General features: G+C 50.5%; 1 protein-coding gene across 1 annotated transcript in view; it reads left to right on the top strand.

Annotated features, from left to right (window-relative positions):
- Positions 1-1,850: 1,850 nt before the first annotated feature.
- Positions 1,851-23,561, top strand: part of LOC148506459 (uncharacterized) — a 43,999-nt gene continuing 22,288 nt past the window's right edge. Inside the window, exons 1-4 of the mRNA XM_088446727.1 lie at positions 1,851-1,978; positions 18,048-18,213; positions 18,487-18,675; positions 19,481-19,604. Of these exons, the coding sequence (XP_088302853.1) occupies positions 18,121-18,213; positions 18,487-18,675; positions 19,481-19,604 (406 nt within the window). The 5' untranslated portion in view covers positions 1,851-1,978; positions 18,048-18,120. The remainder of the gene's footprint in view (positions 1,979-18,047; positions 18,214-18,486; positions 18,676-19,480; positions 19,605-23,561) is intronic.

Below are 23,561 nucleotides of genomic sequence, written 5' to 3' on the forward strand. Positions count from 1 at the left end.
GGGAAGAGGATCTAGTGTGTATCACTGCGCAGGCCGCAGATCAGGTGGGAGGTGGGTGCACTGACTGTCAGTAGTGTTCTGGTGCCGCCCCCAGGAGATTTACAGGAACTGCCCATCTGGGATTAAAGGTCCTCCGGACAGATCTTCTGGTTTCCGGACAATCTGGAGGAATCCCGGACTGTTGCTGCACATTGGCCGAGGCCTATGGAAGGTTTTTTTCTGAGTACCCCAAATACAGTCAGTAAGATCTATTTGTTGATGAAAACACACTGATATTTTTCAAAAAATGCATGTAGCCATAGGGATCACTGGGCAGATGTATGAAGCTGTGGAAAGTGATAAAGTGCAGAGTGATAAACGACCAACCAATCCGCTCCCACCTGTCATTTTTCAAACACAGCCTGTAACATGACAGTTGTGAGCTGATTGGTTGGTCGTTTATCACTCTGCACTTTATCACTTTCCAGAGCTTCATACATCTGCCCCATTGTGCTTTATAACCAGTGCAGGGACATGATACTAATGATCCCATTTCAATGTATATAGCTCTGTTTTTTCTTAATATAACAGTTACTGGGGGTAAGGTGTAATCAGGGAGATAGACGGAATCAGTATGATTTACCGCCGGCCGCATGGTTCAAATCCCAACAGCGGCAGTCCGACACAGGAGGAAATCTCAATCGTCCCTAAGGAAAGTACTAATTAACCTTATTCCCCCCCCAACCCTCCCTTAGGGATGCCTAACCCTAACATCTCCCACAAGTGCCTAAACCTAACCCCCCCTTCCCTGCTGCCTAAACCTAAGTTCCATGGGGGGTGCCTAACCCTAAGTCCCGCCCCGGGAGCCCTAAACCTAACCCCCCCCCCCCCCACGGCTTCGATCAGTAAGCTGGGTGTCGGGCTCCCGGCGTAGGTCTAATGACAGGCGTCGGGATTACGTCCGTCAGCTTCCCGACAGCTTCCCAGATAGACAGACTCTTCAGGGAGACAGGGAGATTGCTGCTATTTCAGGGAGTCTGACAATATGGGAGAGTTGGCAAATATGCCCAGAGGGGCTATTACAGACGTTGGCATGTATGACACAGCTCCCTCCCTTACACATACCCGTGTCCCCTTCTCCTCCTGTATGTGCCGCAGTGACGCCGGTTTGTGTTACCACTTGGCCAACAGGAAAGTTTGTGTCTCTGCGTTACTACATAATAACCTATAAAAAGAGAGAGAGACAGCGAGAGCTGCAGCACATAACACATACATACATGCATGAGATGTGCTGTACTGTGGGGCTGCTCTGTACTCACTAACAGGAACATTCCCAATGATAACATACATGATGGCAGCTTAGGTGACAGCTGTGTATAACACAGAGACCTCTTACCACATCCTATCTCTGTCACATAGCTCCTGTTATTACACCAGGGGCAGCCACCCCAGCTGCTGGGGAACTACACATCCCAGCATGCCCTGCCACAGTGCTGCTGTTATAGGGCATGCTGGGATGTGTAGTTCCTCAGCAGCTGGAGTGCCACAGGTCACCTGCCCCCTGGTGTAGAGATCAGAGAGACACTGACCACAACACAGATAGTCAGATACATTACACACATCACCAGCAGGAGAGGATCATGGGTAATACTGTTATCCCATAACAGCTAATCAGCAGCCACACAGACGTCGTATACAATAAATGCGGCACAAGAAAAATGATGGTCACGTGATGTCTCCTGTGCAGGCGCCATTTTGTGTGAGACCGCTCATGTTTCACAGTGACTGATGGTCTTAAAGAAAATGTCCGTATAGAGTATGAATAGACATTGAACTACATTACCTCTAGTGTTCAAATGTAAGCCCTCCTCCATTTCTGATAGCAAATTTTCACATACACGTGGTATGATACGACTTTACCTACGAGTCTACGACCCTGAGGGAGACCCCATCACCCAGCGACCACCAGGACCTGCATTTAGGAGCTCAGTATTATTAGGTGTAGTACCAATGTGACCTGTGCGTAGTGATCAGAGTGTGGGACGTGTGACCTGTGTATAGTGATCAGTGTGTGACCTGTGTGTAGTGATCAGCGTGTGGGACGTGTGTGATCTGTGTACGGTGATCAGCGTGTGGGACGTGTGTGACCTGTGTGTACGGTGATCAGCGTGTGTGACCTGTGTATAGTGATCAGCGTGTGTGACCTGTGTATAGTGATCAACGTGTGGTACGTGTGACCTGTGCGTAGTGATCAGAGTGTGTGACCTGTGTGTGTAGTGATCAGCGTGTGGTACGTGTGTGATCTGTGTACGGTGATCAGCGTGTGGGACGTGTGTGACCTGTGTATAGTGATCAGCGTGTGTGACCTGTGTATAGTGATCAACGTGTGGTACGTGTGACCTGTGCGTAGTGATCAGAGTGTGTGACCTGTGTGTGTAGTGATCAGCGTGTGGTACGTGTGTGATCTGTGTACGGTGATCAGCGTGTGGGACGTGTGTGATCTGTGTACGGTGATCAGCGTGTGTGATCTGTGTACGGTGATCAGCGTGTGGCACGTGTGTGATCTGTGAATGGTGATCAGCGTGTGTGATCTGTGAACGGTGATCAGCGCGTGGTATGTGTGACCTGTGTGTACGGTGATCAACGTGTGGTACGTGTGTGACCTGTGTACGGTGATCAGCGTGTGGCGATCAGCGTGTGTGATCTGTGTACGGTGATCAGCGTGTGGCGCGTGTGTGATCTGTGTACGGTGATCAGCGTGTGTGATCTGTGTACGGTGATCAGCATGTGGTACGTGTGTGATCTGTGTACGGTGATCAGCGTGTGGCACGTGTGTGATCTGTGTACGGTGATCAGCGTGTGGCGCGTGTGATCTGTGTACGGTGATCAGCGTGTGGCGCGTGTGTGATCTGTGTACGGTGATCAGCGTGTGGCGCGTGTGTGATCTGTGTACGGTGATCAGCGTGTGGCGCGTGTGTGATCTGTGTACGGTGATCAGCGTGTGGCGCGTGTGTGATCTGTGTACGGTGATCAGCGTGTGGCGCGTGTGTGATCTGTGTACGGTGATCAGCGTGTGTGACCTGTGTATAGTGATCAACGTGTGGTATGTGTGACCTGTGCGTAGTGATCAGAGTGTGTGACCTGTGTGTGTAGTGATCAGCGTGTGGTACGTGTGTGATCTGTGTACGGTGATCAGCGTGTGGGACGTGTGTGACCTGTGTACGGTGATCAGCGTGTGTGATCTGTGTACGGTGATCAGCGTGTGGCGTGTGTGTGATCTGTGTACGGTGATCAGCGTGTGTGATCTGTGTACGGTGATCAGCATGTGGTACGTGTGTGATCTGTGTACGGTGATCAGCGTGTGGCACGTGTGTGATCTGTGTACGGTGATCAGCGTGTGGCGCGTGTGATCTGTGTACGGTGATCAGCGTGTGGCGCGTGTGTGATCTGTGTACGGTGATCAGCGTGTGGCGCGTGTGTGATCTGTGTACGGTGATCAGCGTGTGGCGCGTGTGTGATCTGTGTACGGTGATCAGCGTGTGGCGCGTGTGTGATCTGTGTACGGTGATCAGCGTGTGGCGCGTGTGTGATCTGTGTACGGTGATCAGCGTGTGTGATCTGTGTACGGTGATCAGCGTGTGGCACGTGTGTGATCTGTGAATGGTGATCAGCGTGTGTGATCTGTGAACGGTGATCAGCGCGTGGTATGTGTGACCTGTGTGTACGGTGATCAACGTGTGGTACGTGTGTGACCTGTGTACGGTGATCAGCGTGTGGCGATCAGCGTGTGTGATCTGTGTACGGTGATCAGCGTGTGGCGCGTGTGTGATCTGTGTACGGTGATCAGCGTGTGTGATCTGTGTACGGTGATCAGCATGTGGTACGTGTGTGATCTGTGTACGGTGATCAGCGTGTGGCACGTGTGTGATCTGTGTACGGTGATCAGCGTGTGGCGCGTGTGATCTGTGTACGGTGATCAGCGTGTGGCGCGTGTGTGATCTGTGTACGGTGATCAGCGTGTGGCGCGTGTGTGATCTGTGTACGGTGATCAGCGTGTGGCGCGTGTGTGATCTGTGTACGGTGATCAGCGTGTGGCGCGTGTGTGATCTGTGTACGGTGATCAGCGTGTGTGATCTGTGTACGGTGATCAGCGTGTGTGATCTGTGTACGGTGATCAGCGTGTGGCGCGTGTGTGATCTGTGTACGGTGATCAGCGTGTGTGACCTGTGTATAGTGATCAACGTGTGGTACGTGTGACCTGTGTATAGTGATCAGCGTGTGTGACCTGTGTATAGTGATCAACGTGTGGTACGTGTGACCTGTGCGTAGTGATCAGTGTGTGTGACCTGTGTGTGTAGTGATCAGCGTGTGTGACCTGTGTGTAGTGATCAGCGTGTGGCGCGTGTGTGATCTGTGTACGGTGATCAGCGTGTGTGACCTGTGTATAGTGATCAACGTGTGGTACGTGTGACCTATGTATAGTGATCAGCGTGTGTGACCTGTGTATAGTGATCAACGTGTGGTACGTGTGACCTGTGCGTAGTGATCAGAGTGTGTGACCTGTGTGTGTAGTGATCAGCGTGTGGTACGTGTGTGATCTGTGAACGGTGATCAACGTGTGGTACGTGTGTGACCTGTGTACGGTGATCAGCGTGTGAGATCTGTGTACGGTGATCAGCGTGTGAGATCTGTGTACGGTGATCAGCGTGTGTGATCTGTGTACGGTGATCAGCGTGTGGTACGTGTGACCTATGTATAGTGATCAGCGTGTGTGACCTGTGTATAGTGATCAACGTGTGGTACGTGTGACCTGTGTATAGTGATCAGCGTGTGTGACCTGTGTATAGTGATCAGCGTGTGGTACGTGTGACCTGTGTGTGTAGTGATCAGCGTGTGGTACGTGTGTGATCTGTGTACGGTGATCAGCGTGTGTGATCTGTGTACGGTGATCAGCGTGTGGGACGTGTGTGATCTGTGTACGGTGATCAGAGTGTGGCACGTGTGTGATCTGTGAACGGTGATCAGCGTGTGTGATCTGTGAACGGTGATCAGCGCGTGGTATGTGTGACCTGTGTGTACGGTGATCAACGTGTGGTATGTGTGTGACCTGTGTACGGTGATCAGCGTGTGTGATCTGTGTACGGTGATCAGCGTGTGGCGCGTGTGTGATCTGTGTACGGTGATCAGCGTGTGTGATCTGTGTACGGTGATCAGCGTGTGGCGATCAGCGTGTGTGATCTGTGTACGGTGATCAGCATGTGGTACGTGTGTGATCTGTGTACGGTGATCAGCGTGTGGCACGTGTGTGATCTGTGTACGGTGATCAGCGTGTGGCACGTGTGTGATCTGTGTACGGTGATCAGCGTGTGGCGCGTGTGATCTGTGTACGGTGATCAGCGTGTGGCGCGTGTGTGATCTGTGTACGGTGATCAGCGTGTGGCGCGTGTGTGATCTGTGTACGGTGATCAGCGTGTGTGATCTGTGTACGGTGATCAGCGTGTGGCGCGTGTGTGATCTGTGTACGGTGATCAGCGTGTGTGATCTGTGTACGGTGATCAGCGTGTGTGATCTGTGTACGGTGATCAGCGTGTGTGATCTGTGTACGGTGATCAGCGTGTGTGATCTGTGTACGGTGATCAGCGTGTGTGATCTGTGTACGGTGATCAGCGTGTGTGACCTGTGTATGGTGATCAACGTGTGGTACGTGTGACCTGTGTATAGTGATCAGCGTGTGTGACCTGTGTATAGTGATCAACGTGTGGTACGTGTGACCTGTGCGTAGTGATCAGTGTGTGTGACCTGTGTGTGTGACCTGTGTGTAGTGATCAGCGTGCGGCGCGTGTGTGATCTGTGTACGGTGATCAGCGTGTGTGACCTGTGTATAGTGATCAACGTGTGGTACGTGTGACCTGTGTATAGTGATCAGCGTGTGTGACCTGTGTATAGTGATCAACGTGTGGTACGTGTGACCTGTGCGTAGTGATCAGTGTGTGTGACCTGTGTGTGTAGTGATCAGCGTGTGTGACCTGTGTGTAGTGATCAGCGTGTGGCGCGTGTGTGATCTGTGTACGGTGATCAGCGTGTGTGACCTGTGTATAGTGATCAACGTGTGGTACGTGTGACCTATGTATAGTGATCAGCGTGTGTGACCTGTGTATAGTGATCAACTTGTGGTACGTGTGACCTGTGCGTAGTGATCAGAGAGTGTGACCTGTGTGTGTAGTGATCAGCGTGTGGTACGTGTGTGATCTGTGAACGGTGATCAACGTGTGGTACGTGTGTGACCTGTGTACGGTGATCAGTGTGTGAGATCTGTGTACGGTGATCAGCGTGTGTGATCTGTGTACGGTGATCAGCGTGTGGTACGTGTGACCTATGTATAGTGATCAGCGTGTGTGACCTGTGTATAGTGATCAACGTGTGGTACGTGTGACCTGTGTATAGTGATCAGCGTGTGTGACCTGTGTATAGTGATCAGCGTGTGGTACGTGTGACCTGTGTGTGTAGTGATCAGCGTGTGGTACGTGTGTGACCTGTGTACGGTGATCAGTGTGTGAGATCTGTGTACGGTGATCAGCGTGTGTGATCTGTGTACGGTGATCAGCGTGTGGCGCGTGTGTGATCTGTGTACGGTGATCAGCGTGTGTGATCTGTGTACGGTGATCAGCGTGTGGGACGTGTGTGATCTGTGTACGGTGATCAGCGTGTGTGATCTGTGTACGGTGATCAGCGTGTGGCACGTGTGTGATCTGTGAACGGTGATCAGCGTGTGTGATCTGTGAACGGTGATCAGCGCGTGGTATGTGTGACCTGTGTGTACGGTGATCAACGTGTGGTACGTGTGTGACCTGTGTACGGTGATCAGCGTGTGGCGCGTGTGTGATCTGTGTACGGTGATCAGCGCGTGGTATGTGTGACCTGTGTGTACGGTGATCAGCGTGTGGCGCGTGTGTGATCTGTGTACGGTGATCAGCGTGTGGCGCGTGTGTGATCTGTGTACGGTGATCAGCGTGTGTGATCTGTGTACGGTGATCAGCGTGTGGCGCGTGTGTGATCTGTGTACGGTGATCAGCGTGTGTGACCTGTGTATAGTGATCAACGTGTGGTACGTGTGACCTGTGTATAGTGATCAGCGTGTGTGACCTGTGTATAGTGATCAACGTGTGGTACGTGTGACCTGTGAGTAGTGATCAGTGTGTGTGACCTGTGTGTGTAGTGATCAGCGTGTGGTACGTGTGTGACCTGTGTATAGTGATCAACGTGTGGTACGTGTGACCTGTGCGTAGTGATCAGTGTGTGTGACCTGTGTGTGTAGTGATCAGCGTGTGGTACGTGTGTGAGCTGTGTGTAGTGATCAGCATGTGGTACGTGTGTGATCTGTGTACGGTGATCAGCGTGTGTGATCTGTGTGGGACGTGTGATCTGTGTACGGTGATCAGCGTGTGTGATCTGTGTACGGTGATCAGCGTGTGGCACGTGTGTGATCTGTGAACGGTGATCAGCGTGTGTGATCTGTGAACGGTGATCAGCGTGTGTGATCTGTGAACGGTGATCAGCGCGTGGTATGTGTGACCTGTGTGTGGTGATCAACGTGTGGTACGTGTGTGACCTGTGTACGGTGATCAGCGTGTGGCGATCAGCGTGTGTGATCTGTGTACGGTGACCAGCGTGTGGCGCGTGTGTGATCTGTGTACGGTGATCAGCGTGTGAGATCTGTGTACGGTGATCAGCGTGTGGCGATCAGCGTGTGTGATCTGTGTACGGTGATCAGCGTGTGTGATCTGTGAACGGTGATCAACATGTGGCACGTGTGTGACCTGTGTACGGTGATCAGCGTGTGTGATCTGTGTACGGTGATCAGCGTGTGGCGCGTGTGTGATCTGTGTACGGTGATCAGCGTGTGAGATCTGTGTACGGTGATCAGCGTGTGGCGATCAGCGTGTGAGATCTGTGTACGGTGATCAGCGTGTGGCGATCAGCGTGTGTGATCTGTGTACGGTGATCAGCGTGTGGCGATCAGCGTGTGTGATCTGTGTACGGTGATCAGCGTGTGGCGCGTGTGTGATCTGTGTACGGTGATCAGCGTGTGTGATCTGTGTACGGTGATCAGCGTGTGGTACGTGTGACCTATGTATAGTGATCAGCGTGTGGTACGTGTGACCTATGTATAGTGATCAGCGTGTGTGACCTGTGTATAGTGATCAGCGTGTGGTACGTGTGACCTGTGCGTAGTGATCAGAGTGTGTGACCTGTGTGTGTAGTGATCAGCGTGTGGTACGTGTGTGATCTGTGTACGGTGATCAGCGTGTGTGATCTGTGTACGGTGATCAGCGTGTGTGATCTGTGTACGGTGATCAGCGTGTGGGACGTGTGTGATCTGTGTACGGTGATCAGCGTGTGTGATCTGTGTACGGTGATCAGCGTGTGGCACGTGTGTGATCTGTGAACGGTGATCAGCGTGTGTGATCTGTGAACGGTGATCAGCGCGTGGTATGTGTGACCTGTGTGTACGGTGATCAACGTGTGGTACGTGTGTGACCTGTGTACGGTGATCAGCGTGTGGCGATCAGCGTGTGTGATCTGTGTACGGTGATCAGCGTGTGGCGCGTGTGTGATCTGTGTACGGTGATCAGCGTGTGTGATCTGTGTACGGTGATCAGCGTGTGGCGATCAGCGTGTGTGATCTGTGTACGGTGATCAGCGTGTGGTACGTGTATGATCTGTGTACGGTGATCAGCGTGTGGCACGTGTGTGATCTGTGTACGGTGATCAGCGTGTGGCGCGTGTGTGATCTGTGTACGGTGATCAGCGTGTGGCGCGTATGTGATCTGTGTACGGTTATCAGCGTGTGGCGCGTGTGTGATCTGTGTACGGTGATCAGCGTGTGGCGCGTGTGTGATCTGTGTACGGTGATCAGCGTGTGGCGCGTGTGTGATCTGTGTACGGTGATCAGCGTGTGTGATCTGTGTACGGTGATCAGCGTGTGTGATCTGTGTACGGTGATCAGCGTGTGTGATCTGTGTACGGTGATCAGCGTGTGTGACCTGTGTATAGTGATCTACGTGTGACCTGTGTATAGTGATCAGCGTGTGTGACCTGTGTATAGTGATCAACGTGTGGTACGTGTGACCTGTGCGTAGTGATCAGTGTGTGTAGTGATCAGCGTGTGTGACCTGTGTGTAGTGATCAGCGTGTGGCGCGTGTGTGATCTGTGTACGGTGATCAGCGTGTGTGACCTGTGTATAGTGATCAACGTGTGGTACGTGTGACCTATGTATAGTGATCAGCGTGTGTGACCTGTGTATAGTGATCAACGTGTGGTACGTGTGACCTGTGCGTAGTGATCAGAGTGTGTGACCTGTGTGTGTAGTGATCAGCGTGTGGTACGTGTGTGATCTGTGAACGGTGATCAACGTGTGGTACGTGTGTGACCTGTGTACGGTGATCAGCGTGTGAGATCTGTGTACGGTGATCAGCGTGTGTGATCTGTGTACGGTGATCAGCGTGTGGTACGTGTGACCTATGTATAGTGATCAGCGTGTGTGACCTGTGTATAGTGATCAACGTGTGGTACGTGTGACCTGTGTATAGTGATCAGCGTGTGTGACCTGTGTATAGTGATCAGCGTGTGGTACGTGTGACCTGTGCGTAGTGATCAGAGTGTGTGACCTGTGTGTGTAGTGATCAGCGTGTGGTACGTGTGTGATCTGTGTACGGTGATCAGCGTGTGTGATCTGTGTACGGTGATCAGCGTGTGGGACGTGTGTGATCTGTGTACGGTGATCAGCGTGTGTGATCTGTGTACGGTGATCAGCGTGTGGCACGTGTGTCATCTGTGAACGGTGATCAGCGTGTGTGACCTGTGTGTACGGTGATCAACGTGTGGTACGTGTGTGACCTGTGTACGGTGATCAGCGTGTGGCGATCAGCGTGTGTGATTTGTGTACGGTGATCAGCGTGTGTGATCTGTGTACGGTGATCAGCGTGTGTGATCTGTGTACGGTGATCAGCGTGTGGCGATCAGCGTGTGTGATCTGTGTACGGTGATCAGCATGTGGTACGTGTGTGATCTGTGTACGGTGATCAGCGTGTGGCACGTGTGTGATCTGTGTACGGTGATCAGCGTGTGATCTGTGTACGGTGATCAGCGTGTGGCGCGTGTGTGATCTGTGTACGGTGATCAGCGTGTGGCGCGCGTGTGTGATCTGTGTACGGTGATCAGCGTGTGGCGCGCGTGTGTGATCTGTGTACGGTGATCAGCGTGTGGCGCGCGTGTGTGATCTGTGTACGGTGATCAGCGTGTGGCGCGTGTGTGATCTGTGTACGGTGATCAGCGTGTGTGATTTGTGTACGGTGATCAGCGTGTGGCGCGTGTGTGATCTGTGTACGGTGATCAGCGTGTGTGACCTGTGTATAGTGATCAACGTGTGGTACGTGTGACCTGTGTATAGTGATCAGCGTGTGTGACCTGTGTATAGTGATCAACGTGTGGTACGTGTGACCTGTGCGTAGTGATCAGTGTGTGTGACCTGTGTGTGTAGTGATCAGCGTGTGGTACGTGTGTGAGCTGTGTGTAGTGATCAGCATGTGGTACGTGTGTGATCTGTGTACGGTGATCTGTGTGGGACGTGTGTGATCTGTGTACGGTGATCAGCGTGTGGCACGTGTGTGATCTGTGTACGGTGATCAGCGTGTGAGATCTGTGTACGGTGATCAGCGTGTGTGATCTGTGAACGGTGATCAGCGCGTGGTATGTGTGACCTGTGTGTGGTGATCAACGTGTGGTACGTGTGTGACCTGTGTACGGTGATCAGCGTGTGTGATCTGTGTACGGTGATCAGCGTGTGTGATCTGTGTACGGTGATCAGCGTGTGAGATCTGTGTACGGTGATCAGCGTGTGGCGATCAGCGTGTGTGATCTGTGTACGGTGATCAGCGTGTGGCGCGTGTGTGATCTGTGTACGGTGATCAGCGTGTGTGATCTGTGTACGGTGATCAGCGTGTGGCGCGTGTGTGATCTGTGTACGGTGATCAGCGTGTGAGATCTGTGTACGGTGATCAGCGTGTGGCGATCAGCGTGTGAGATATGTGTACGGTGATCAGCGTGTGTGATCTGTGTACGGTGATCAGCGTGTGGCGCGTGTGTGATCTGTGTACGGTGATCAGCGTGTGTGATCTGTGTACGGTGATCAGCGTGTGGTACGTGTGACCTATGTATAGTGATCAGCGTGTGGTACGTGTGACCTATGTATAGTGATCAGCGTGTGTGACCTGTGTATAGTGATCAGCGTGTGGTACGTGTGACCTGTGCGTAGTGATCAGAGTGTGTGACCTGTGTGTGTAGTGATCAGCGTGTGGTACGTGTGTGAGCTGTGTGTAGTGATCAGCGTGTGGTACGTGTGTGAGCTGTGTGTAGTGATCAGCGTGTGGGACGTGTGTGATCTGTGTACGGTGATCAGCGTGTGTGATCTGTGTACGGTGATCAGCGTGTGGGACGTGTGTGATCTGTGTACGGTGATCAGCGTGTGGCACGTGTGTGATCTGTGAACGGTGATCAGCGTGTGTGATCTGTGAACGGTGATCAGCGTGTGTGATCTGTGTACGATGATCAGCGTGTGGCGCGTGTGTGATCTGTGTACGGTGATCAGCGTGTGTGATCTGTGTACGGTGATCAGCGTGTGGCGATCAGCGTGTGTGATCTGTGTACGGTGATCAGCGTGTGGCACGTGTGTGATCTGTGTACGGTGATCAGCGTGTGGCGCGTGTGTGATCTGTGTACGGTGATCAGCGTGTGGCGCGTGTGTGATCTGTGTACGGTGATCAGCGTGTGGCGCGTGTGTGATCTGTGTACGGTGATCAGCGTGTGGCGCGTCTGTGTACGGTGATCAGCGTGTGGCGCGTCTGTGATCTGTGTACGGTGATCAGCGTGTGGTACGTGTGTGATCTGTGTACGGTGATCAGCGTGTGGCGCGTGTGTGATCTGTGTACGGTGATCAGCGTGTGGCGCGTGTGTGATCTGTGTACGGTGATCAGCGTGTGTGATCTGTGTACGGTGATCAGCGTGTGGGACGTGTGTGATCTGTGTACGGTGATCAGCGTGTGTGATCTGTGTACGGTGATCAGCGTGTGGCACGTGTGTGATCTGTGAACGGTGATCAGCGTGTGTGATCTGTGAACGGTGATCAGCGTGTGTGATCTGTGAACGGTGATCAGCGTGTGTGATCTGTGAACGGTGATCAGCGCGTGTGATCTGTGAACGGTGATCAGCGCGTGGTATGTGTGACCTGTGTGTGGTGATCAGCGTGTGGTACGTGTGTGACCTGTGTACGGTGATCAGCGTGTGTGATCTGTGTACGGTGATCAGCGTGTGGCGTGTGTGTGATCTGTGTACGGCGATCAGCGTGTGTGATCTGTGTACGGTGATCAGCGTGTGGCACGTGTGTGATCTGTGTACGGTGATCAGCGTGTGGCACGTGTGTGATCTGTGTACGGTGATCAGCGTGTGGTACCTGTGTACGGTGATCAGCGTGTGTGATCTGTGTACGGTGATCAGCGTGTGGCACGTGTGTGATCTGTGTACGGTGATCAGCGCGTGGCACGTGTGTGATCTGTGTACGGTGATCAGCGTGTGGTACCTGTGTACGGTGATCAGCGTGTGTGATCTGTGAACGGTGATCAGCGTGTGGCGATCAGCGTGTGTGATCTGTGTACGGTGATCAGCGTGTGGCACGTGTGTGATCTGTGTACGGTGATCAGCGTGTGGCACGTGTGTGATCTGTGTACGGTGATCAGCGTGTGGTACCTGTGTACGGTGATCAGCGTGTGTGATCTGTGTACGGTGATCAGCGTGTGGCACGTGTGTGATCTGTGAACAGTGATCAGCGTGTGTGATCTGTGAACGGTGATCAGCGTGTGTGATCTGTGAACGGTGATCAGCGCGTGGTATGTGTGACCTGTGTGTGGTGATCAACGTGTGGTACGTGTGTGACCTGTGTACGGTGATCAGCGCGTGGTACCTGTGTACGGTGATCAGCGTGTGTGACCTGTGTGGTACGTGTGTTACCTGTGTACGGTGATCAGCGTGTGTGACCTGTGTATTGTGACTAGTGTTCCCACTAGGCTGTTTTAGAGGGGCGCCGCGCCCTTCACTATTTCACAGTGCTACAATGTACTCCGCCCTTATGGTGGCTCCCCGCTGAAACAGCTGTGCCCACCCACTGGCCGCACTCTCCTGCGGGGAGGGGAAAGTTTAGGTGAAACAATCACAGACGAATGAATAGATGTCATGTGCTGCTTCTCCCAATATCACAACCCTCAGACAGGTGTATTTATTTTGGGATCTGAATGTCAGTTTATTTTTCCTCTTCAGGGTCCATAGGCTCTACAGAGAGACCTTGGGGTTTAGGTGATGCTGAGTCATCCGGGCACCTTATTCAGTAATTTTTTCCCAGGATGCACTTGGGTCCTCCCCTATACCCCGGGCCAAAGGAACCTCAGTTTTGTTGGGTGCCCAGCCGGAGGCGGGTCACTGTTACGCGATGGGGGCCTGTTATCCAGCCCCTGAAGATTTTATTAATTTATTCTGGTCTACTTAAAGGGAGGACGTCCGCACTGCCGCTCCGTGGCGCAGAGATGCCGGTACTGATCCGGGGATCTCAGCGGGCCTCTGGGGTCTCAGCTAGCAGGGACCCCGGAGGATCCCTGAATTGCGGCCGGGCGCTACGGGGACCAAGTAAGCAGCGTGACCTATTGAGCAGCAGTCTTTTTTTTTTTTTACACCATCTCCCCTACATGGGTTCCCACTGCAGATGGTGATGTCTCAGAGCCTTCCTCAGCAGGCTGCACCCGCTCAGGTTACTCTTGAACCTGTCTGGGTGAATACTCTCTCTACTATGGTGCAAAACCTGACTGAGGTTTTACAAGGGGAATCACCTCTTAGACCGGCTAAGAGACCTTTGTTGTCATCTCAGTCTACACATTATGATGACAATGACATGACGGCGAGGTTCCTGACCTGTCTTGACACCGAGCCCTCTACACGGGAGGTGGAGTCTAGGACAAAGATCTATATTCCAGGTCTGATCCAGGCTGTCCGTTCGACCCTGGATATAGAAGAAGAGGACCCGCCGAAGTCCATATCCAAACATGCCTACTGCAAGGTCATAAAGGCTACCGCTGCCATATTTCCTTTATCAGATCAGCTGGTGGATCACCTAGAGGAGGCATGGAAATAACCTAGTAAGTGTTTCCAGCTTCCAAGACATCTGGCTTATGCCTACCCTCTTGCTGAGGATTATTTCTCCAAATGGGAAACTCATTCACAGGTGGATTCTCGTGTGACTCGCTTGGTTAAAAGTCGTCCATGTCCTCTTTGAAGGACACTACGGACAGGAAGGTGGAGGTTTGTCTGAAGTCCATATATTCCCTTTCAGGAGCGGCTTCCAGACCGGCCATGGCTATCTGCTGGGTGGTACGCTGGGCGGACTCGCTAGAGGAGTCTTTTTCTTAGGATGCTACCAATGAGCAAGTGACTCTGGTGGGTAACCACTGAGATTCAGCTACTTATATTAACAAAGCTGCCCTAGATGTTTGCCCTCCACCTCCAGGGCTTCGGCTGCAGCAATTTCAGCTCGGCGCTCTCTGTTGTTACGCTCTTGGAGAGCTGATGCATATTCTAAGAAGGGTTTGGAGTGTTTGCCTTACAATTGTCAGGTTCTCTTTGGTCCTGACTTGGATAAGATTGTGGATATGTTGGCAGCAGCTAAGTCAGTGTGTGTACCTTCTGCTTCTGGTTCCTCGGGATCCCGGACCTCGTCTTTTCGGCCCCAAGGTAAACTTAAAGCTCAGTCCTTTCCTAGACCGTCGTGCACCAAGGAGGCTGCCAAGCCTAAGAAGCAGGCTTGGAGTGCCAGATGTACGGCTGCCAAGTTTGACGACAAATGCTCAGCCTGATGGGACGGACCTCCCTTTGGGTGATCCCAGGGTGGGAGACAGACTTCTTCACTTCGGGATGCAATAGGGAAGCCGGCTGACATTATACCGACAGCCGGCTTCCCGACTGTCATATCCCGGCGAGGGTGAAATGCTCAGCGTCTAGATGTAGACGCCGCTCATTTTATCGACACCACCGGGGGGGGGGTTAGGTTTAGCACACCCGGGGGTGACTTTGGGTTAGGCACCCCCCCCGAGAGGGTTAGGGTTAGGCTAGGGGGAGGGTTAGGGTTAGGCAACCCCTGGGGGGGACTTGGGGTCAGGCACCCCCCGGGGGACTTAGGTTTAGGCAGCGGGGAAGGGGGTGGTTAGGGTTAGGCACTTACAGTGGGGATTAGGGTTAGGCACTTACAGGGGGGATTAGGGTTAGGCACTTGGGGGGGGAGGTTAGGGTTAGGCACTTAGGGGGGGGGAGGTTAGGGTTAGGCACCCCAAAGGAGGGTTAGGGGGTTTAGGTTAGTCATTACTTACCTTACAATGATCGGGATTTCCTGCGCTGTCGGGCTGCCGCTGCCGGGATCTGTTCCAGTGTCGGGCTGCCGCTGCCGGCGGTATTTCATACCGATTCCCTTCAGTTCACCCAGTACTGGTGTCAGACCACTACAGACAACTGAATAATAGAAGTGGTCTCTCACGGGTACGCCCTCTCCTTCCGCAGAAGACCTCCCCATAAGTTTTTCTGCACAGGCCTTCAGTCAAACAAGGACAAGGCCTTAAAAATTCTAGCGGAAATGCAATCATTGCTTAAAGCGGGGGTCATTGTACCAGTCCCGTTGCCCCAGAGGGGGTTATTATTCCAGTCTCTTTGCTATGACAGAGGTGTTGCGCATACTGACATAGGCAGAAGGTCCTCTCCCAGCCATATCGGCAGTGTTCATTCCAGGAGTTCTCAATAGGGAAGCGGATTTCCTCAGCTGTCACGACGTGCATCCCAGGGAATGGTCTCTTCACTAAGAAGTGTTTCAGCTCCTAGTGGACAAATGGGGCCTTCTGGACGTGGACCTTATGGCCTCCCGACACAATCACAAACTGCTAGTGTATGGGTCCAGAACAAGAGATGCTTTGTCAGTCAAGTGGACCTTCCAGTTTGCGCAACTATTTCCTCCGTTTTCCCACCTTCCTCGGGTACTTCGGAAGTTCAAACAAGGAGGCACTGTCCTGCTGGTGGCTCCAGCGTGGCCCAGATATCACTGGTACTCAGATCTTTGGAGTTTCTCTATCGACACTGTTGCTATTGCCTCAATGTCCGGACCTGTTGTCTCAAGGTCCTTGCCTTTACCTGGACCTGGGTCGTCTGTCTTTGACGGCGTGAATCTTGAGACATCCCTCCTAAGGTCCAAGGGTTTTTCCGGCTCTGTGGTTAACACCATGCTCAGAACGCGTAAACCAGTCTCTGCCAGGATTTACCATAGGGTGTGGCATACCTATATTCAGTGGTTACAATCCCCAGGTGTTACGGATATCGAGTTTTGTCTGTCCTACAGGCGGGTTTTTACCTAGGTCTCCGCCTTGCCTCACTGAAGGTGCATGTCTCTGCTCTGTCAGTGTGGTTCCAGCGAAGGATTGCACCTCTCCCTGATTTCCAAACTTTCCATCAGGGTGTCTTTCGCAATCAGCCTCCCTTTGTCCCTCCTGTGGTGCCTTGGGATTTGGCTGTGGTCCTTAGGGCCCTCCAGGGACCTCCATTTGAAACCCAGTGGATCTCAAATGGCTTACGGCTAAGACTGTTTTTCTTGTGGCTATTGCTTCCCCCAGAAGAGTGTCAGATTTGGGGGCTCTCTCTTGTTGTTCCCCATTTCTGTTTTTTCACCAGGACAGGGCGGTGTTTCAAACTCCCCCCTGGTTTCCTTCCTAAGGTGGTATCTAGTTTCCACATTATTGAGGAAATTATTGTACCGGCCTTTCTATCACTAGACCTCTCGGCAGGTGAGGCCTCATTGGATGTGGTACGTGCCCTCAAGATTTATGCGGACCGTACCAGTTCCCTTCGGAAGTCAGACTTCTTTGTATTCTATGGATTTCACAAGAAGGGATGGCCAGCTAATAAGCAGACTTTGGCTAGGTGGATTCGCATGACGATCTCTGAGGCGTACACTCATGAGGGCCTTCCAGTACTGCCCTCTGTTACTGCGCATTCTACTTGGTTTGTGGGTCTTTCATGGGGAGCGTCCCCACCCTTAACAGGACTGCTTTGGGACATCCCCAAGGTCTCCCTGTAGAGCCTATGACCTTGAAGAGGAAAATAAGAAATATGATAAGAACTTACCTTTGTTATCTCTCTTTCCTCGAAGTCCATAGTGTCCACAGGGTACCCACCCTGACGCATCGGTGCTTCAGATGGGCTTTGCTCTGGTCACCGTTTTTTTCGTCTCCTTCTGTGTGAGAGTGTGATTCTTGTGTGTTCCAGACTTTCTTCTCTATCTTTGATCTTCTCCGGCCTTTGACTTGCTACGAACTTGAGGTGCCTTTGGGGGTGGGGTATAGGGGAGGACCCGAGTGCATCCTGAGCAACATCTACTGTGTAAGGTGCACGGATGACTCTGCATCACCTATACCCCAAGGTTTCCCTGTCCTATGGACTTTGAGGAAAGAGAGATGACAAAGGTAAGGTCTTACCATATCTCTCATTTTTTTGTTTATTGTAGTCAATTTTCATTTTCTCTGCAACTGTTAGTAAATGAGGTGATCCTGTAGTGGTGTATGTGACAGTATCGATGTTCGATTTTGGTCAGGATTTGGTTTTATATTCGTTTTTATAGTCTGTTTTGACTTCAGGAAATCTGAGTTGCAAATTTGAATGAAAATCAACTACAAATACACCAAAATGGACCTTTAGTAAATATACCCCTAAATGTGAGTCTGCAATTGTCACCATGTGATATGCCTATTAATCACATTTCATTATTTACACAGTTAGGCAACAAATGACAGATGCTTCAACCAAATAAAAGCTCAAATCCAAAGCGTGAACTGTGCGAAAAATCAAAAGATCCGTCCACAAAACTTTCTTACATACAAAATTGTCTGTTACATGTGTACTCTGTGGTGTTTATAATAATTATTATATTTATTCCTAGGTAGCTGAACTGTGAGGAACCGGAGAGTCTTCATTAACAGTCACGTAACGGTGACACCCGTCCTGTATAAGTCATGGATTCACCGAGGATAGACAAGGACAGGAGTCACATGACTGAGAGGATATTACATATCACCCTGGAGATTATCTACCTGCTGACTGGGGAGGTGAGGGAGTCTGGGAGTGTCACAGTGACATCACTATTATCTCTATTACTAACACAGGGACCTGACTGGGGAGGTGAGGGAGTCTGGGAGTGTCACAGTGACATCACTCTTATCTCTATTACTAACACAGGGACCTGACTGGGGAGGTGAGGGAGTCTGGGAGTGTCACAGTGACCTCACTCTTATCTCTATTACTAACACAGGGACCTGACTGGGGAGATGGGTAATTCTGGCAAAGTCACATTCTATACAGTAATGTCTTTTAATACACAGGATTACACAGTAGAGAAGAAGACATCTGAGGTACGAGAGACACCCAGCAGCCGTCCCCGTGTGTCAGGAGAACTAATTAGGGAGAGCCTCTTCACTGTGCCTCCACCTCACTCACTGATACATGAGAGAGACAATGACCAGAAGATCCTGGAACTCACCAACAAGATCATTCAGCTGCTGACTGGAGAGGTGACTGCTGGGAATGGGACATAATACAGTAACACCAGGGGATGTGTCTGGGTGATGACTGGAGAGGTGACTGCTGGGAATGGGACATTATACAGTAACACCAGGGGATGTGTCTGGGTGATGACTGGAGAGGTGACTGCTGGGAATAGGACATTATACAGTAACACCGGGGGATGTGTCTGGGTGATGACTGGAGAGGTGACTGCTGGGAATAGGACATTATACAGTAACACCAGGGGATGTGTCTGGGTGATGACTGGAGAGGTGACTGCTGAGAATGGGACATTATACAGTAACATCGGGGGATGTGTCTGGGTGATGACTGGAGAGGTGACTACTGGGAATGGGACATTATACAGTAACACCGGGGGATGTGTCTGGGTGATGACTGGAGAGGTGACTGCTGGGAATGGGACATTATACAGTAACACCAGGGGATGTGTCTGGGTGATGACTGGAGAGGTGACTGCTGGGAATGGGACATTATACAGTAACACCAGGGGATGTGTCTGGGTGATGACTGGAGAGGTGACTGCTGGGAATAGGACATTATACAGTAACACCAGGGGATGTGTCTGGGTGATGACTGGAGAGGTGACTGCTGGGAATAGGACATTATACAGTAACACCAGGGGATGTGTCTGGGTGATGACTGGAGAGGTGACTGCTGGGAATAGGACATTATACAGTAACACCAGGGGATGTGTCTGGGTGATGACCGGAGAGGTGACTGCTGGGAATGGGACATTATACAGTAACACCAGGGGATGTGTCTGGGTGATGACTGTATCATTCTGTGTGTCAGGTTCCTATAAGATGTGAGGACGTCACTGTCTATTTCTCCATGGAGGAGTGGGAGTATATAGAAGGACACAGGGGTCTGTACAAGGACGTGATGATGGAGAATCACCGGCCCCTCACATCACTGGGTAAGAGGACACTGTCGTTTATTGTAATGGAGAGAGCAGCTATGGGGCCACCTATATACACATCATCTGATAATCACATATATACAGTGTAATCAGTCACTGTGTGTCTCCTACAGATGGGGCCAGTAACAGGAATGCCCCAGAGAGATGTCCCCATCCTCAGGACAATAACCCACAGGAGGATCAGGTAGATGGGATTGAGGGAGTTGCCCAATACCAATGTGACGATATACAGTATATGATCTGTAGGACAGCTGCGCGGGTCTCATACACTGATGTCTTCTGTTTACTCAGAATTAAATCAGTCATTATTATATGTGTGTCATTTATATTGTCTTGTGGGATATTCAGGCTGAAGAACTTATTAAAGTAGAAGACTTAATTGTAGGCGAAGAGACGTATGTGATGGGTGATCAGCAGTGTAAGGAGGAGGAAATCCCTACAGCTATCAGCACAGGTGAGTAATAATCACTAAGTACAGAACAGTCACATATTCTCCTTGTTCTGTCACTACAGCACTCTCTTATCCTACACCCTCCTCTGTCACTACAGCACTCTCTTATCCTACACCCTCCTCTGCCACTACTACAGCAATCTCTTATCCTACACCCTCCTCTGCCACTACTACAGCAATCTCTTATCCTACACCCTCCTCTGTCACTACAGCACTCTCTTATCCTACACCCTCCTCTGTCACTACTACAGCAATCTCTTATCCTACACCCTCCTCTGTCACTACAGCCATCTCTTATCCTACACCCTCCTCTGTCACTACTACAGCAATCTCTTATCCTACACCCTCCTCTGTCACTACAGCCATCTCTTATCCTACACCCTCCTCTGTCACTACAGCCATCTCCTATCCTACACCCTCCTCTGTCACTACAGCCATCTCTTATCCTACACTCTCCTCTGTCACTACAGCCATCTCTTATGATAAGAGATTGCTGCAGTGACAGAGGAGGGTGTAGGATAAGAGATGGCTGTAGTGACAGAGGAGGGTGTAGGATAAGAGAGTGCTGTAGTGACAGAGGAGGGTGTAGGATAAGAGATTGCTGTAGTGACAGAGGAGGGTGTAGGATAAGAGAGTGCTGTAGTGACAGAGGAGGGTGTAGGATAAGAGAGTGCTGTAGTGACAGAGGAAGGTGTAGGATAAGAGAGTGCTGTAGTGACAGAGGAGGGTGTAGGATAAGAGAGTGCTGTAGTGACAGAGGAAGGTGTAGGATAAGAGAGTGCTGTAGTGACAGAGGAAGGTGTAGGATAAGAGAGTGCTGTAGTGACAGAGGAGGGTGTAGGATAAGAGAGTGCTGTAGTGACAGAGGAGGATGTAGGATAAGAGATTGCTGCAGTGACAGAGGAGGGTGTAGGATAAGAGAGTGCTGTAGTGACAGTGGAGGGTGTAGGATAAGAGAGTGCTGTAGTGACAGAGGAGGGTGTAGGATAAGAGAGTGCTGTAGTGACAGAGGAGGATGTAGGATAAGAGATTGCTGCAGTGACAGAGGAGGGTGTAGGATAAGAGATGGCTGTAGTGACAGAGGAGAGTGTAGGATAAGAGATGGCTGTAGTGACAGAGGAGGGTGTAGGATAGGAGATGGCTGTAGTGACAGAGGAGGGTGTAGGATAAGAGATGGCTGTAGTGACAGAGGAGGGTGTAGGATAAGAGATTGCTGTAGTAGTGACAGAGGAGGGTGTAGGATAAGAGATTGCTGTAGTAGTGACAGAGGAGGGTGTAGGATAAGAGATGGCTGTAGTGACAGAGGAGGGTGTAGGATAAGAGATTGCTGTAGTAGTGACAGAGGAGGGTGTAGGATAAGAGAGTGCTGTAGTGACAGAGGAGGGTGTAGGATAAGAGATTGCTGTAGTAGTGGCAGAGGAGGGTGTAGGATAAGAGATTGCTGTAGTAGTGGCAGAGGAGGGTGTAGGATAAGAGAGTGCTGTAGTGACAGAGGAAGGTGTAGGATAAGAGAGTGCTGTAGTGACAGAGGAAGGTGTAGGATAAGAGAGTGCTGTAGTGACAGAGGAGGGTGTAGGATAAGAGAGTGCTGTAGTGACAGAGGAGGATGTAGGATAAGAGATTGCTGCAGTGACAGAGGAGGGTGTAGGATAAGAGAGTGCTGTAGTGACAGAGGAGGGTGTAGGATAAGAGAGTGCTGTAGTGACAGAGGAGGGTGTAGGATAAGAGAGTGCTGTAGTGACAGAGGAGGGTGTAGGATAAGAGATGGCTGTAGTGACAGAGGAGGGTGTAGGATAAGAGAGTGCTGTAGTGACAGAGGAGGGTGTAGGATAAGAGAGTGCTGTAGTGACTGAGGAAGGTGTAGGATAAGAGATGGCTGTAGTGACAGAGGAGGGTGTAGGATAAGAGAGTGCTGTAGTGACTGAGGAAGGTGTAGGATAAGAGATGGCTGTAGTGACAGAGGAGGGTGTAGGATAAGAGAGTGCTGTAGTGACTGAGGAAGGTGTAGGATAAGAGTGCTGTAGTGACTGAGGAAGGTGTAGGATAAGAGAGTGCTGTAGTGACAGAGGAGGGTGTAGGATAAGAGATGGCTGTAGTGACAGAGGAGGGTGTAGGATAAGAGAGTGCTGTAGTGACAGAGGAGGGTGTAGGATAAGAGAGTGCTGTAGTGACAGAGGAGGGTGTAGGATAAGAGAGTGCTGTAGTGACAGGAGGGTGTAGGATAAGAGATGGCTGTAGTGACAGAGGAGGGTGTAGGATAAGAGATGGCTGTAGTGACAGAGGAGGGTGTAGGATAAGAGAGTGCTGTAGTGACAGAACAAGGAGAATATGTGACTGTTCTGTACTTAGTGATTATTACTCACCTGTGCTGATAGCTGTAGGGATTTCCTCCTCCTTACACTGCTGATCACCCATCACATACGTCTCTTCTTCTACCATTATGTTTTCTACTTTAATAAGTTCTTCAACCTGAATATCCCACAAGACAATATAAATGACACACATTTATTAATGACTGATTTATTTGTATTGATTGATTGAGATATATATAGATATATCAATCAAAGACCCGCATAGCTGTCCTACACATCATATACTGTAGCGTCACTTTGGTGTTGGGCAACTCCCTGAATCCCACCTACCTCATAGTGCTGTGAATTATTGTCCTGAGGACGGAGACAACTCTCTGGGGTGATCCTGTTACTGGTACCCAAATATATGTGTGTGTATATATACAAATATTGATAAAGTAATCAAAGCAAGATTGATATTTCTTCTATAAAAATGAAGGTGATTGTCTTCATACTGTCTCTGTAACAATCTCATTCTCTCACACGTTATGTTTAAACAGACCAGAAAGAATTTCTTTATTTCTCAAGGTTATCTTGTTCCCGTAGAACACAGTCTATATTACATAGCGTTACATTTCTATCTGTCTATTATGACACAGTATAATAATATACTTAGATTTATTCCTGATACATTTAGTAATAGAAGAACTAGGTACTAATATTGGCCTACATGAGTATTTTAGTAAAAGACATACTAATGATAATTGCTTCAAGTAATCATTTAATGCCCATGTAATATTAATGTTTATGTGTATATATAAGTAGAGACATATTTAAGGTTTCTCAGTGTCCAGTTGTCAGTGTGAGGAATTACAGGGCCTCAGTGACATGAAGCCCAGCCATAGGGTCAGTAAATTGGCCCCTTCTTCTCCTGTCTGATACATTGCTGCAGTCCACATAAGTTCCGTATCCATATTACTGTCTGTCTTGAGGATCCTCTTACCGTGGAGCTTTGCTCATAGAGACATCTAATACACAGGTCTGTAGCCTAAATGCCTCTGACACAAATGTAGGGGATCCTTTTACTAATTCTGGATCAGGAGACAGTTCTGCAAATCTCTGGCAACATTGTTTTACAATTTTGTTGCTACTATTATACTTCCTTTAGGGCCATTTAAAGTGTAATTGTTTTTTTTTTATTTCGTATTGTTA

Source organism: Taudactylus pleione, unplaced genomic scaffold (assembly GCF_031769625.1).
Source record: "Taudactylus pleione unplaced genomic scaffold, aTauple2 ptg000403l, whole genome shotgun sequence".
NCBI classification, from domain to species: domain Eukaryota; kingdom Metazoa; phylum Chordata; class Amphibia; order Anura; family Myobatrachidae; genus Taudactylus; species Taudactylus pleione.